Here is a 16,068-nt window from a genome sequence, read left to right as displayed (position 1 = left end):
TTATCTCACGGTGACCCTTGCACTTGTCTACCTGCACTGTATTCTGCATTGTTTTCCTTTTTACTACCTCAATGTAATGGAATGATCTGTCTCGATAACATTGAAACAAAAGTTTTTCCACTATATCTTAGTACACGTGACACTAACAAACCAATACCAACAATTAAAATACTAAGAACTTACCTATTTTCCTTTTCTTCAATGTCTGATGTACTATGCAATCGTCTGCTTGGGATGGTTGGTGAAACATATACCAGTCTAGTTTTAGTATCCTTGTCCTGAATAATATAAACAAGTGATTTGAAGTTAACAACCCAAAGTTGGCTATATACCTTTTGTGTATTAGTAGCTCCTGTTTACTGCAATGTGAGAATTCATTAGTCATGTACAAATAAAATAAACTCCTATATAACAAGTCTTTGTATATTTTAAAGTCATCCTGCAATACCTCATGAATCACAGTGAAATTCTTCAGCTTGCATCCAGAGACAGAAGCAACTACCCCAGTTCATTTTCTGATTCAGATGCCAAAACTGATATTGATGGAATTCCAAACTGGGATTTCAAGATGTGTCTAGATCACCTCCCAAAGGAATGTTAGAGATTGGTATAAATGGGTACAAGTCTGAATGCCACTTGCAAAATTTTCCAAAACACAGGAACAGAGCTTGGTGCAAATGACATTCAAACTACTGTTGTTAAACAGCAATCATCCTTGCATTCACAACTCTTTTATGTTACAGTCATGGTGGACTTGGGCAGGCCAGTTCCAAGGAAACATTAAATGCAAATTGTTTAAAGTCACTGAATGTTCAGTGTGTATACTTTGCCTCATGCAATGGGAATACTGAAAATACAGCACCAGAATATTTTTGGGATTGGAAAATGAATGAGTTGAAAAGCAAAACTTGAGAATGATTTCCAAAGTCTATGTAATAATGACCTTTCATGCCCAATTCCAGTTTGGAAATATTCAAAATCATGTAGGAATGTCATATTGAAGGTTATTTCTGATTTTTCAATAAATAAGGGTCTTTTAAGAGACTTTTGGATAGGTACATGAAGCTTAGAAAAATAGAGGACTATGGGTAAGCCTAGTAATTTCTAAGGTAGGGACATGTTCGGCACAACTCTGTGGGCCGAAAGGCCTGTATCGTGCAGTAGGTTTTCTATGTTTCTAAATCAACTGTCCATCTGTTGAGATTTTAATGTAATCTTAAAATCAATATTCCATATTACAGAAGAGTCTGACAAACAACAGCCATCTGAAAATGTAACGTTCAAATACAGTACAACTTTACAGTTTTCAATAAAGAAACAAATGCCTTAATCTTGCAATAAAAATTAGAATAGATTATTAAAAATGCACCTTTTCCTGGTTAGCAAATATGGTTGACAGCCGGGGACTTGAAGCTGACCGGATGATTCCAAATGAGTCCTTTTCTTTCAATGCTTGAGAACTGCTGATTTCGGTCAGTGCATCATGGCTCCCAGTTTTCCTCAACCCCAATCTCCAGGAAGCTGGAGATTCATCCTTTCCTTCTTCATCTTTGGTAGCAGATTTAATGAAAGGGCTAATGATCTGTAAGAAGATAAACACTAGTTACAGAAGTTTAAAAAAAAACACAAAACTAGCAATTGTTCATGGTTAACTCTGCTCTTGAATTTTACTTTTCATAATCTTCTCATAATATGCAGGACATATTGAAATATCTTAAATCATTAAAATGTCACAAGCAGCCAGTTTCAATTATCATAAAAATAAATTCTGTAACCACAACTGAAAAATCATAAAATATTCAAATTCTTCAAATGATGTATCAGGGTCATAAAGCACTTATTTTCATCTCAGGTGTTCCTACCAAGGACAAACAAAGGATGAGATTTTGGGATACTTGGAGGCATTCAATAAAAGAGATTTTAATTCAAGGGTTCCCTTTGAAGGGAAATCTTGCCTGACAATTCTGTTGAAATCTCTGAGGAAATAACAGGCAAGATAGACAAAGTATGTCACTTCCTTGAGTTTTTAAGGCGGCTTTTGACAAGGTGCAACATGAAGCTGCTAAACAAAATAAGAGCTAATAGCATTACAGGAAAGGTACTAGCATAGACAGATTGCTAAAGGCAAACAGTAGGAATAAAGAAGCCCTATTCTGGTTAGCAGCTGATGACTAGTGGTGTCCTACCGGGGGGGGGGTCGATGTTAGGTCCACTAATTTCTATGTTATATGTTGATAATTTATATGATGGAATTAGTGGCTTAGTGGCCAAGTTTGAGAATGATACAGATGGATGGAGGCACATGCAGTGCTGAGGAAGTAGGGATCCTGCAGAAGGACTTGGACAGAATAGGAGAATACACAAAGAAGTTACAGATGGAATACAGTGTAGGGAAGTGTACACTTTGGTAGAAGAAATAAAGGTGGAGACTATTTTTTAAAATATAGGTGTAGATGAAGCCACAGCTCATGAGAAAGCTAGCTATCAGTAGCTTACACCACAGACAACAGGTTGCTGCAGCTACTGTGCTATACAAAATGCAGACTAGCCACAGCCCTCCAGACCTTCGCGCCATGCTGCTTTCATCTTATGAGAAACAGCGCACCACACCAAGTTTATCTTTGCTTGCTCATGCTGTTTCTATGCCTGATCGAGAACCTACACACTGGATAGAAGCTTCCTTCACTGTGCTATCAGAATTTGGAACAGCCTTCCAGATAATGTGGTTGGAAACATCTGTGACGATGGGGTCCAAGCCTTCAAGAGTCGAGTGTACAAACACCTATCATCTCTGGGAGGGAAGCCACATGCTTCTTCATAAGCTACCATAAAGGGGAGCAGGATAGCAATGCTTGGTTGTTGGTAGGTAGGGTTAATACCTGACTTTTAAGAGCACTTGTGAGTTATGTTCCGGCTGGACTTAGTCCTTAAACTGCTGGAGAACAGTGCGGAAAGAACAGGTGCTGCTTTCTCCCGGTAGGGATCAGTTTTTAGCTCCAAGTGCTCCTGCCACGTTTTGTCACCCTGCAACCTTATCCTTCAATCTCTTTGAATTATGGAGGACAGCATGTGTATAAATGTCTCTCTCCAGCAGACTTCATCATGATCACAACTCCAGTGTTTCTACAATTTTTTTAATGTTTCTTAATTGTACATGTGATATTTTTGTGCTCTATCGCTGAGCAGCAGTGAACCATCTGCATTGCCTATCAGAGTTCTCTTTAGGAACTAGTAGACTTGGTCAGCATTTCAGATCTGGCTACTGCTCATGATGCACTTAATAAAAAAAAGTGAATTAAGAAATCAGACATACAAAGGGACTTGGAGTCCTAGTGCAGGATTCCCTAGAGGTTAACTTGCAGGTTGAGTCAGTAGTAAGCAAGTGCAATGTTAGCATTCATTTCAAAATGACTAGAAAATAAAAGCAAGGATATAATGCTGAAGTTTTATACTTTCTACGTTTGGAGTATTGAGAGTAGTTTTGGGCTCTATATCTAAGAAAGGTTGTGCTGACATTGGGAAAGGCCTAAAGGAGGTTTATGAGAATGATCATGGGAAGGAAAAGGTTAACACATGAGGAGAATTTAATGGCTCTAAGCCTTTACTTGCTAGACTTTAGAAGAATGTTGGGGGGGTGGGGGGAGATGCGGATATCACTGAAATGAATATTGAAAGGCCCAGATAGAGGGAAGTGGAGAGGACATTTCTAATAGTGTGACTGTCAAGGACCTGAGGGCAGAGCCTCAGAAGAGAAGGTTATCCCTTTGGAACAGAGTTGTGGAGGAATTTCTTCAGCCAGAGAGTAATAAATCCGTGGAATTCATTGCACAAACACTCTGGAGGCCGTCATTCAGTAGACTAAGAGCAGAGATTGACAAGTCCTTGATTAGTAGAAGAGTGTCAAAGGTTACAGGGAGAAGGCAGGAGAATGATGTTAAGAAGCAAATTATATCGGCCATAATCAAATTGTAGAGCAGATTCAATAGGCATAATGCCCTAATTCCGTTTCTATGTCTTATAACCTAATTAAAAATTTAACATCTTGGGCATTAGAAGAGCTTTAAGTTCTTCCAGCAGTTTTGTTTTGTCAGCATGGTGCTCTCAAATTCCTACATAACCCAACCTAAATACAATTCGTTCTAACTCAGTTTCACAGATACACATTTAACTGAATTCACCCTATTTAGATTACTTACGGCAATATAACAATTGTTTCCAAACTCCCACAGTTTATGCACTGCCTTAACATTTTTCCCCTAAAACAAATTATTCACCAATTGCATGTGATTTCACTTGCCTCTGAACCAATGTCTATCAGAAATGGCTAAAAATAACAATTTATAAATTTACAAGAAAACCTGAATTCAATGAAGGAGAAATAAATGAGACAGCAAGGTGCCAAGTTATTGAGGACCTGAACCACAATCATTTTGTCAAGTTAGTTACAATTTCATAATAGGATTCACAAAGTAGTTTTGAAGATGAATTTTCAGGACACCAGTGATGATCATTTTCTTAACTGCAGGCAATAAACTGGGGAAAGAAGACTTGCATCCACTTGAGGTTACAAAGTGGCTGAAGAGGCCAATTTTGGATGCAGAGACTCGGCTGATGAGGCAAGGAGGTTATAAGAGTGGTACACTACTTTTGCCATTCCAAATCTCTGTTCCACTGAACAGCCCAACAGAACTGCTATGAGTTGGTTAGTTGTACTTTCTCAAGGAAGCCTTGAGATTATTTAAGCACGTTTCTGTCCTGGTAATTTCCTCCTATGCGGGAGGTCAGAGTAGAATACCTGTTTTACAAGTCTGTTGTTAGATAAGGGCAAAATGTGCCATTAGAAATACCAGACTGCAATGTGAGCCTCTATGCTAGAGATACTGGTGTGGAGACATTCATTCACTTGTCCTATTAACAGGTCATGAGATTTTAGAGAACCTTAGTGGCATCTAGCCAGTGTTTTGATGTGCCTATTTTGACTGCTTGTCTATTTTGTTTGCTAATGTTTGACTTTAATGATGAGACATGCTTTTGCTTCAAGCGGCAGCTCTTTGAAAAAAATCAATAAATTGGAAACAGGCATACTCGGGAGACTTTGGCCACCGGACATTTAAGAATCTAGCGTAAATATATTGTCCACTATAGTTGCAACTCAGTAGCCTTGAGTTTAAGAGGGAAGAGTTTTTAAAAATAATCTTCAAGACAAGCAAAAGGAAACACTACCGAGATGGCAGTTTTGAGCAAAAAGATAATCACATAAAGCTCTTTTGGTAAAGCAATACAGAACTCCCATTTAAATATTTTTGAAGGCTAAAAATAAGCTTTAATTTCTTTTGACATTCCAGTACAAACCCCAAAATGTAATGACGCCAACTTATTTCCGCTGTAGTGAACTACTGAGACTGACAGCATATGGATATTGTATTAATATTCAGTGATGCTAGAAAGCTTGTGAACCCTGCAGAATTTTCTCTATTTCTACTTAACTATGACCTAAAATGTAATCAGATCTTCACAGAAGTCTTAAAAGCAGATAAAGAAAAGCCAATTGAATAAATAACAAAAATCATTATACTTGTTCACTTATCTGAGTAAAATGATCCAATATTACATGCATTTGTTGGAAAAAGTATGTGAATCTCTCTGCCTTCTACAAAAGCTTTTTGGAGTCAGGTGCTCCAACCAATGAGATGAGATTGGAGGTATGGATTTTTAAGGGGTGCCCTGCCTACAAAAAAGACACACTAAGTCAGGTTACTGACACAGCCTGCTCTTCTCGAGAAAGATCTGTTTATGTGTACCATGCCTCAATCAAAACAACTATCAGAAGACCTTAAAAAAAGAATTGTAGAGATGCATGAAGCTGGAGAAGGCTACAAAAGCATTTCTAAAGACCCGAGTGTTCATCAGTCCACAGCAGAAGAATTTGTCTACAAATAGAGGAAACTCATAGTGTTGCTACTCTTTGCAAAGATCACACCAAAAGCACAACATGTAAAGCTGAAGGAGGTGAAAAAGTACCAAGGGTAACAGTAAGAGACCTGCAGAACTCTCTATAACTTAAAAGTCTCTGATCAGGAGTCCACTATAAGAAAAACACTGAATAAGAATGGTGTTCATGGAAGGACACCACAGAGGAAATCACTGGTCTCCAAAAAGAAAAACACTGCTGCACGTCTCAAGTTTGCAAAAGACCACTTAGATGTTCTACAACACTTCTACGACAATGATCTGTGCACAGATGAGATAAAAGAACTTTTGGTAGAAATACACATTGCTATATTTGGAGGAAAAAGGCACTGCACACCAACACCAGAGACTCATACCAGCTGTGAAGCATGATGGAAGGAGCATCATGGCTTGGGGCTGCTTTGCTGCTTCAGGGCCTGGACAACTTAGAACCGTTGAGGGAACAATGAATTCAAAATAGACATTTTACAAGAGAAGCAACACACATCAAAGTTGCTGGTGAACACAGCAGGTCAGGCAGCATCTCTAGGAAGAGGTACAGTCGACGTTTCAGGCCGAGGCCCTTCGTCAGGACTAACTGAAGGAAGAGTTAGTAAGAGATTTGAAAGGGGGAGGGGGAGGGGGAGATCCAAAATGATAGAAGAAGACAGGAGGGGGAGGGATGGAGCCAAGAGCTGGACAGGTGATTGGCAAAAGGGATATGAGAGGATCATGGGACAAGAGGCCCAGGGAGAAGGAAAAGGGGGAGGGGGGGAAACCCAGAGGATGGGCAAGGGGTATAGTCAGAGGGACAGAGGGAGAAAAAAGAGAGAGAGAGAAAGAATGTGTGTATATAAATAAATAACGGATGGGGTACGAGAGGGAGGTGGGGCATTAGCGGAAGTTAGGGAAGTCAATGTTCATGCCATCAGATTGGAGGCTACCCAGATGGAATATAAGGTGTTGTTCCTCCAACCCGAATGTGGCTTCATCTTTACAGTAGAGGAGGCCGTGGATAGACATATCAGAATGGGAATGCGATGTGAAATTAAAATGTGTGGCCACTGGGAGATCCTGCTTTCTCTGGCAGACAGAGCGTAGGTGTTCAGCAAAACGATCTCACAGTCTGTGTCGGGTCTTGCCAATACATAGAAGGCCACATCAGGAGCACCGGACACAGTATATCACCCCAACCGACTCACAGGTGAAGTGTTGCCTCACCTGGAAGGACTGTCTGGGGCCCTGAATGGTGGTAAGGGAGGAAGTGTAAGGGCATGTGTAGCACTTGTTCCACTTACAAAGATAAGTGGCAGGAGGGAGATCAGTGGGGAGGGATGGGGGGGACGAATGGACAAGGGAGTCACGTAAGGAGCGATCCCTGAGGAAAGCGGGGGGAAGGGGGGAGAGAGGGAAAGATGTGCTTAGTGGTGGAATCCCGTTGGAGGTGGCGGAAGTAACGGAGAATAGTATGCTGGACCCAGAGGTTGGCGGGGTGGTAGGTGAGAACCAGGGGAACCCTATTCCTAGTGGGGTGGCGGGAAGATGGAGTGAGAGCAGGTGTGCGTGAAATGGGGGAGACGCGTTTAAGAGCAGAGTTGATGATGGAGGAAGGGAAGTCCCTTTCTTTAAAAAAGGAGGACATCTCCCTCGTCCTGGAATGAAAAGCCTCATCCTGAGAGCAGATGCGGCAGAGACGGAGGAATTGCAAGAAAGGGATGGCATTTTTGCAACCGTCTCTCGTACCCCATCCGTTATTTATTTATATACACACATTCTTTCTCTCTCTCTCCTTTTTCTCCCTCTGACTATACCCCTTGTCCATCCTCTGGGTTTCCCTCCCCCCCCCCTTTTCCTTCTCCCTGGGCCTCCCATCCCATGATCCTCTCATATCCCTTTTGCCAATCACCTGTCCAGCTCTTGGCTCCATCCCTCCCCCTCCTGTTTTCTCCTATCACTTTGGATCTCCCCCTCCCCCTTTCAAATCTCTTACTAGCTCTTCCTTCAGTTAGTCCTGACGAAGGGTCTCAGCCCGAAACGTCGACTGTACCTCTTCCTAGAGATGCTGCCTGGCCTACTGCGTTCACCAGCAACTTTGATGTGTGTTGCTTGAATTTCCAGCATCTGCAGAATTCCTCGTGTTTACATTTTACAGAAGAATGTCAGGATAGCAGTTCATCACCTGAAGCTTAATAGAAGTTGGATAATGCAACAAGGCAATGATCCAAAAGACAAGAGTACATCAACAACAGAATGGTTTAAGAAGTAAATTTGTATTTTGGAATGGCCAAGTCAAAGTCTTGACCTTAATCCTATAGAGATGTTGTGGAAGGACCTGAAGCAAGCAGCTCATGCAAGGAAGCCCACAAACATTCCAGAGTTGAAGAAGATTGTAAGAAGGAATCGTCCAAGTTGATATGCAGGATTGATCAATCAACAGTTACCAGAAACATTTGGTTGAAGTTATTGCTGTACAAGGGTGGGGGTCATACCAGTTACTGAAAGCAAAGGTTCACATACTTTTTCCAAAAAATACAAGTAATATTAGATAATTTTTCTCAATAAATAACTGAAAAAGAATAATTTGATGTGTTATTTATTTAATTGGATTCTCTAAGTAGTTTTAGGACTTATGTGAAGATCTGATCACATTTTAAGTCATATTTATGCAGAAATAGAGAAAATTCCACAGGGTTCACTAACTTTCTAGCACCACTGTAAGGTCATAATCATGTTTGGATTTTTGTTTAGTGAAATTAAATGCAACTATTCACTTCTGATTTTCTCTCTGCTGCATCTCTTCAAATACATTCAAATCCAATGATAATCTATTCCACACAATGAACTTGAGCCCCATCTTCTCCTTAACAAAATTTGTCTGTTTTTACTTGGATGAACATTCTTCACTTTCAATCTTTCTTCGGCTCATACACAACTCAAGCCTACCTCGTGCATAGTCGAATTTTTTTTTAATACTTTGCTCACTGTAGCATTCATATTTTTCTGATATCCATGACCACTACCCTCATGGAAAATTATTTAATTACTCCCTCTATTTTACAAACTACAGTACCAGAGGAGCAAAAGGCACCAGAACTGCAGTTTACCTTTCTTGTTGTAATGGTAGCTGTATATCGAGTGGACTGCCCTGTCGTGGATAGGTGAGAGACACTGCTATTCAATTTGCTGTTTATATTGTTTTTGACAGAAGACTTTGATTTATCTGTACAAAAAAAAATTACGTTAATTTGAAAATAGTCAACTTTGAGAAATCCTGTATTAAAATTTTGCAAATGTGAAAGATATCAACATTAAAAAAAAAATCAGAACTTTACAATCAGCACATTCCTTTCTGGAATGAATGACAAATTGGAAGCTTCATGAAACTGGTTCTTGGATCAACAAAGTTGTTTAAACACAAAGGTAGAATATAAAAAGAAATTCAAAGTATTTGTCCTGAAGCAGGTTGAATTATTAACATTTATTGAGTTTCTGATCCTATCCATCTTCAATACAAAATATGACAATTCACAGTACTACATTAACTTCAACTCATTCAAAACCCCTCTTCCCAAATCAAGTAAGTATCCATTTGCTAAAGTAACAAGAACTGATCTTACACAGGATAAGGGAGCGGTGTGCTTGTTGCGATTATTGCCTCTTTCAACTGACAGGAAAGTTTTCCAAGAAGATACATGACACTGAACTCCAACTAACTAAACTCATAGAAGCATCCCTAGAAAAACAATATTCCCCAGGGGAAGAGAACACTGTCCTCCTCAATCCATGGCCACTGAAGGCTTTTAGTGTACTGGTAGAGCTGTATCAAGAAAGAAATCACAAGTTTTAAAATAATTTTCCCCCAAAATAATACATCTTTCTGATTAGAAATAATAAGCAGAATACAGTTAATGTGTAACAACATTTGCCCTGATGAGTTGATAGAAGATAAAGGAGTTATTGAAATTAGGGTTCCAAATCCAAACTTCTAAGTCTTATTTGACTACCCAAATATTGGATGGAAGAGGAGAAAGCTGCAGCAGGTTTGATCTACTTATGATAACCACACTCTGTAATGATAAAATCATTCACTGCTTCAAAAATAAATTTCTTATCATGTCATCACTGACATTTAGTTGTCTAGCTAATCAAACACTGGGGATTGACATCAGTCAGCCTTTGTATCACGATTCAGATAATGGAATGCATAAAGATTGAGATAATGTTTAAAAAAAAACCAAGTGATAATTTAGGTTATCACACCGTTTCACAAGATCCAGACAAATACTCCTATTCAAATTTAAGAAAACAATCAACTACCTAGGTTTGTTATTCAAATTAAAAGTATCAATGGAGTGTCACTAACCAGAGACTGATTGGTGACAGATGAAGAAATGTTATTAACTGTAAATTATTTATTCTATACACCATATTTGAAATATATAATTTGTAATTTTAGTATTTATTCTTATTAAGAATCTTGTCATCTGGAAATTAATTAACATTATCCAATGCATGTATAATCATAATTTATGGGATAAATTGATGTTTGAGAAAGCTTACAAATATAATGTGTATTTGAAAGCATTATTGATAAACTAGCTTGTATTTTAGTTGTAATCACATGCTCATTAATAAGTTTGAATAGTGTGACTGATGATTGAGAGATGCTTTGATAAAATGAGCATCACACGTTGCTTAAAAGCCAATCACAGGAATAGTGCAGGTAGAAATATTGCCCTGACCCTGAGCTCAATGATGCAAGCACAAAGCAATGTTACAGTCTGCAATTCAGTAACAATTTTATCTAACTCTGAAAGACAATCAAGTTGATTGCGAAATTGAAATTTTATAATATATATATACACACACACACACATACATATACACACACATATGTACATACACATATACATATATAGAACTACTAAATTCTCTCCATGTAAACTAGTAGCAGGTTTTGAGACAACCACACAAATCCTATGCGTGGACTCCTCCCTCCACTGATGACTTCTTGCTGCATGCCATGACTGTAGAAAACTGATTTATACTAAGAATCTGTCCAGATCCTACATTAGGTGCAGGGATTCAAGGAAAGAATATTTTGTTACTTGTGTTTCATTTCTTTTTATATCATTTACATTTTAATGCTTTCATTGGAAAATATTTCTCGTGTTTTTCATTTTTAAACAGTGAAAACATTGATAAATTTGACATACTCCATAAAATTATTTTTCAGAGTTAACTGAAACAAATTTCATTTTCAGCTACAATTTGATCTAATTATAACAAATAATCACATACAAGTTGCCATTAAGTAAGCCCTCATGCAAGTCCAGCAAAGAGACAACTAAGTTTGTTCCAAACTCCATGTTAATTCCACTAGTTAGAATTTCATCAATGGTTCAGTTTACCTGCATCTATCTCGGATTCAGAATCAGAGGCATCATCTTCTTCCTCAGAACTGGAGCTACTAGATTCGTCTTTTTTACTCTCCTCATCAACTTTCTCTCCTTCCAGTGATTTACGTTTAGCTTCCTTTTCTTCCACAGAAAGCAGACCATCTTTACTGCAACAATAATGACAATTTCCTTATCTGTTCAGATTACTGTAAATGATTGACTATATTACTAGATTAACAAGAAAGTTCAACAGTATTTCAGCTATTACAGGACAATTAGTTTTAAAGTCTGGATACAGTACTGTAAAAGCTGAGCTCCATCATGGGAGGGGCAACAGATCATATTAATACCCCTTTGAAATTACAAATTCAAATGAGCAGAACAATGGATCCAGTCAATGCTTTGACTTCATAGCCAGTATTCTGAAGCACAACACTTGTAATGGATTCCCTTGTAATCACCCTAATTAAATGGTCTAATGTCACTATGGTGAATCTGTGGAATTCACTGCTACAGGCAACTGTAGAGGTCTAGTGATTTGGTATACTTAAAGCAGAGATTGAAAGGTTCTTGATTAGTAAGTGTGTTGAATGTTACGGGTAGAAGGCAGGAGAATGGGTTTGAGAGGGATAATAAATCAGCTATGATCAAATAGTGGAGCAGACGCAATGGGCTGAATGGCCTAATTCTACGCTCAGAGGGAAAAAGACAACAAACATTGATCAATGTAGTTATAGATAAATAAGCAATAGATTTAAAACAAAATCCAGAACAATTAGATTCTGGATCAGCCTCTGCAAGGAAAAATGTAATCAAACGAGTAATTAAGACCTGTGGCGACCCACTTTCTAGCACACACGAACCAGTGCGCGCCAGCAGAGAGACCGGCCCCAAAAAGGGCACCAGGCCATCTTCACCAGCAGGGGGAAAATCCCTCGTGCGGAGAGGGTTTGCGATTATGCATTCCCCACAGCAGTCCCGCCCAGGGAGGGCAGAATGGGAAGGCTTTAAAGCAGGCCGCGAAGTTTGAATAAATCTCTTTTATCGCAACTCTAACTCACCGACTCCGTATGGTTATTTTAGCGCTGTGTGTAGCACACCGCTACAATTGGTGACCCCGACGGCCCAAACGATATTTGGACCAGAGATGACCAACGCCGCATCTGTTCACGCAGTTTCGTTAAAACTGCCAAGCTTTTGGACGCTGCGACCCCAATTATGGTTCGAACAAGCAGAAGCACAATTCCACATTCGGCAGATAACTTCAGAGTCCACTCGTTACTACTACGTGCTGAGCTCCCTCAACCAGGAGACAGCTGTACAAGTTGAGGAGTTTATACAGTCGCCCCGGAGGACGGCAAATACCCTGCTCATAAGGACTTTCGGACTCCCACGGCGCGAATGAGCACGCCACTTAATGCACCTGGATGGTTTGGGAGACAGGCCGCCTTCGGCATTAATAAACCAAATGCTGGCCCTAGCTGAAGGACACAAACCCTGCCTCATGTTTGAGCAGGCGTTCCTAGAGCAACTGCCCGAGGACATATGCCTGTTGCTGTCCGACGCAGATTTCAGCAACCCCCGGGAGGTGGCGGCCCGGGCAGATGTGCTGTGGAATACCAGGAAGGAGAGAGGGGCGTCTGTCGCACAGATCACCAAGCCGCGTACCCAACGGCAGACCAGACCAGGCCCGGCAGCAGAGCCTACAAAACCCAGCGACGGGAGTGAGGAGCCCAACGAACAATGGTGCTTCTACCACCAGCGGTGGGGCACAGAGGCCCGCCACTGTAGACCACCCTGCAAATTCCTGGGAAATGCCAGGGCCAGCCACCGCTGATGGCTACGGTGGCTGGCCATCAGGACAGCCTCCTGTACATCTGGGACAAGCAGTTGGGATGCCGTTTTTTTGGTCGACACCGGAGCGGAGATCAGCGTTTTACTTCCAACGAGTTACGACACCCGCAACAGAGAACCCGGACCCACCCTGAGGGCCGCAAATGGCAGCACAATACGAACCTACGGCACCCGCACGGTGCAGCTACAGTTCTGCTCCAGCTGGTTCACGTGGGACTTCACACTGGCCGCCGTGGCCCAACCACTCCTGGGGGCGGATTTTCTACGAGCCCACAGCCTGCTGGTCGACCTGCAAGGGAAGCGATTAGTCCACGCCAAAACTTTTCAAACATTCTCCCTGGGTGAAGCAAAGTTGCCAGCCCCACACCTGGACTCCATCACGCCATCCGACGACGAATTCACCAGGGTCCTGGAGGATTTCCCATCAGTACTGACACCGCAGTTCACGGCAAGCCATGCCCAGACACAGAGTACAGCACCACATCCCGACCCAGGGACCACCCCTCCACACCCGTGCTCAAAGGCTTCCCCCGGACAAGCTCCGACTGGCAAAGGAGGAGTTCAAGGAGATGGAGGAATTGGGGTCATACGACAGTCCGACAGCCCATGGGCCTCCCCCCTGCACCTGGTGCCCAAGGCAACGGGGGGCTGGAGACCATGCAGTGACTACCGCAGACTGAACGAGGCTACAACGCCAGACCGCTACCCTGTGCCGCACATTCAAGACTTTGCAGCAAACCTGCACGGCGCAAGGATCTTTTCCAAAGTAGACCTCGTCCAGGGATACCATCAAATCCCGGGTCATCCGGACGACATCCCCAAAACAGCACTCATCACCCTGTTCAGCCTTTACGAATTCCTCCGAATGCCATTCGGTCTAAAGAATGCCGCACAGATGTTCCAGCGGCTAATGGACACAGTGGGACGCGACCTGGACTTTGCATTCATCTATTTGGACGACATCTTCATAGCCAGCAGTAGTTGTCAGGTGCATCTGTCCCACCTACGCCAGCTCTACTCCCGCCTGAGTGAATTCGGCCTTGCAATCAACCCGGCCAAATGCCAGTTCGGACTCGACACCATTGACTTCCTGGGCCACAGGATTACTAAAGACGGGGCAACCCCGCTGCCCGCCAAGGTAGACGTGGTCCGCAACTTCCCCTGACCCAACACAATCAAAGGCCTGCAGGAATTCGTGGGTATGGTGAATTTCTACCACCGTTTCCTCCCCTCAGCAGCCCAAATCATGTGCCCCCTGTTCACCCTGATGTCCGGTAAGGGCAAGGACATTACCTGGGACGAAGAGGCCGCAGCCGCTTTCGTTAAAACCAAAGCAGCCTTGGCAAACGCCCCAATGCTAGTGCACCCCAGAACAGACAAGATCTTCACCCGGGCAATGGCCAACCATCCGGGTTTGGTAATTGGACAGATGGTCCATCCTGACCAATCTTACACAGTCCCGGGCCGCTCCATCCAGGACAATGTCCACCTAGTACGGGACCTGATCCACCTACTCCAGGAGACTGGGACCCCGGCAGTGTTTCTTTCTCTTGACCAGGAGAAGGCGTTTGACCGGGTGGACCATAGTTTCCTGGTGGGCACCCTGCAGGCCTTTGGGCTCGGACCACACTTTGTGGCCCGAGTTCGGCTCCTGTACTCTGCCGCAGAGTGCCTAGTTAAGATTAATGGATCATTGACAGGACCTATCCACTTCCGAAGAGGAGTGCGTCAAGGGTGCCCCATGTCCAGTCAACTGTATGCAATCTGTGTCGAGCTATTCCTCTGCCTTCTTCAGAGAAGGCTGACAGTTCTGGTTCTGCGCGAACCGGACATGGAGGTCGCCCTCTCGGCCTACGCCAATGATGTACTCCTCATGATGACAGACCCCGGTGACCTGCGGAGGATGCGCGAGTGCCAAGATGTTTTCTTGGCGGCATCCTCCGCGAGGATCAACTGGGCGAAATGTTCCGGACTCTTAGTAGGCCAGTGGCAGGTGGACTCCCTGCCGGAGGAGATGAGAGCTTTTGAGTGGAGCACCAGACGCCTTCTCTATCTGGGAGTCTACCTGAGTCCTTCTGGGGAGACCTGGCTGGCGAACTGGCAGGACCGGGAGACAAAAGTCATGGGCCGGCTAGGGCGCTGGTCAGGCCTTCTCAGGGTGCTTTCCTATCGAGGCAGGGTGGTGGTCATAAACCAGCTGGTGGCCTCCATGTTGTGGTACCGGATGGTCACCTTGGCCCCCACTGCCCCTTTTGACGCGAGAATGCAGAGGAAGCTAGTGGACTTCTTCTGGGGAAACAGGAAGCACTGGGTCTCTGCAGCAGTTCTGAGTCTCCCAGTAGGAGAGGGCGGACAGTCGCTGGTGTGTGTACGCACACGACTGGCGGCTCTCCGCCCCAGGACTCTGCAGAGATTCCTGTACGCTGAGCACCCTCCCAGGTGGCACGTGTTGGCGACTTTCTTCCTCCGGAGGGGCTGCTGCCTTCACGAAGATATGCAGCTACCACCGGCGGGCGTCAGCCGTGCTGCTTTGCAGAGGCTGCCCGGCTTCTATCAGGACCTACTGAGAGTCTGGAACATGGTTGCCTCAGGCCAGGAATCCCCTCCTCTGGCAGAGGGTGGGGTCCTGGCCGACCCTTGCCCTGCCTCAACGGATGTCAGTGCGGCTCAGGTGTGTGGAACGACTCGGGCTGAGCTGCTCGTCGGACCCAGGCCTCGCAGCTTTACCCGAGAGACGAATCCACACAACTTGAGCCATCTTTCATCGACACCCACAATCCCATTCAGGGATGCAGGCAGGAGGTACCTTTATGGGCTGCTGCTCCACACCCTCCACTTCCTAGCATTTGTCCACCATCCCGACACG

General features: G+C 43.2%; 1 protein-coding gene across 2 annotated transcripts in view; it reads right to left on the bottom strand.

The window, feature by feature from the left end:
* LOC140209922 (protein phosphatase 1 regulatory subunit 12A-like) overlaps nucleotides 1–16,068 on the bottom strand; it is a 249,168-nt gene that overhangs the window by 109,703 nt on the left and 123,397 nt on the right. For both annotated transcript variants that reach the window (XM_072278585.1, XM_072278586.1), the window contains exons 8-11: nucleotides 11,361–11,515; nucleotides 9,054–9,169; nucleotides 1,370–1,582; nucleotides 184–278 (exon numbers count right to left, since the gene is read on the bottom strand). In XM_072278585.1, the coding sequence (XP_072134686.1) occupies nucleotides 184–278; nucleotides 1,370–1,582; nucleotides 9,054–9,169; nucleotides 11,361–11,515 (579 nt within the window). The remainder of the gene's footprint in view (nucleotides 1–183; nucleotides 279–1,369; nucleotides 1,583–9,053; nucleotides 9,170–11,360; nucleotides 11,516–16,068) is intronic.

Source organism: Mobula birostris, chromosome 14, assembly GCF_030028105.1.
Source record: "Mobula birostris isolate sMobBir1 chromosome 14, sMobBir1.hap1, whole genome shotgun sequence".
Lineage (NCBI taxonomy): Eukaryota > Metazoa > Chordata > Chondrichthyes > Myliobatiformes > Myliobatidae > Mobula > Mobula birostris.
The sequence above is the reverse complement of the archived record's forward strand: the minus strand, read 5'-3'. Positions and strand labels throughout refer to the sequence as shown.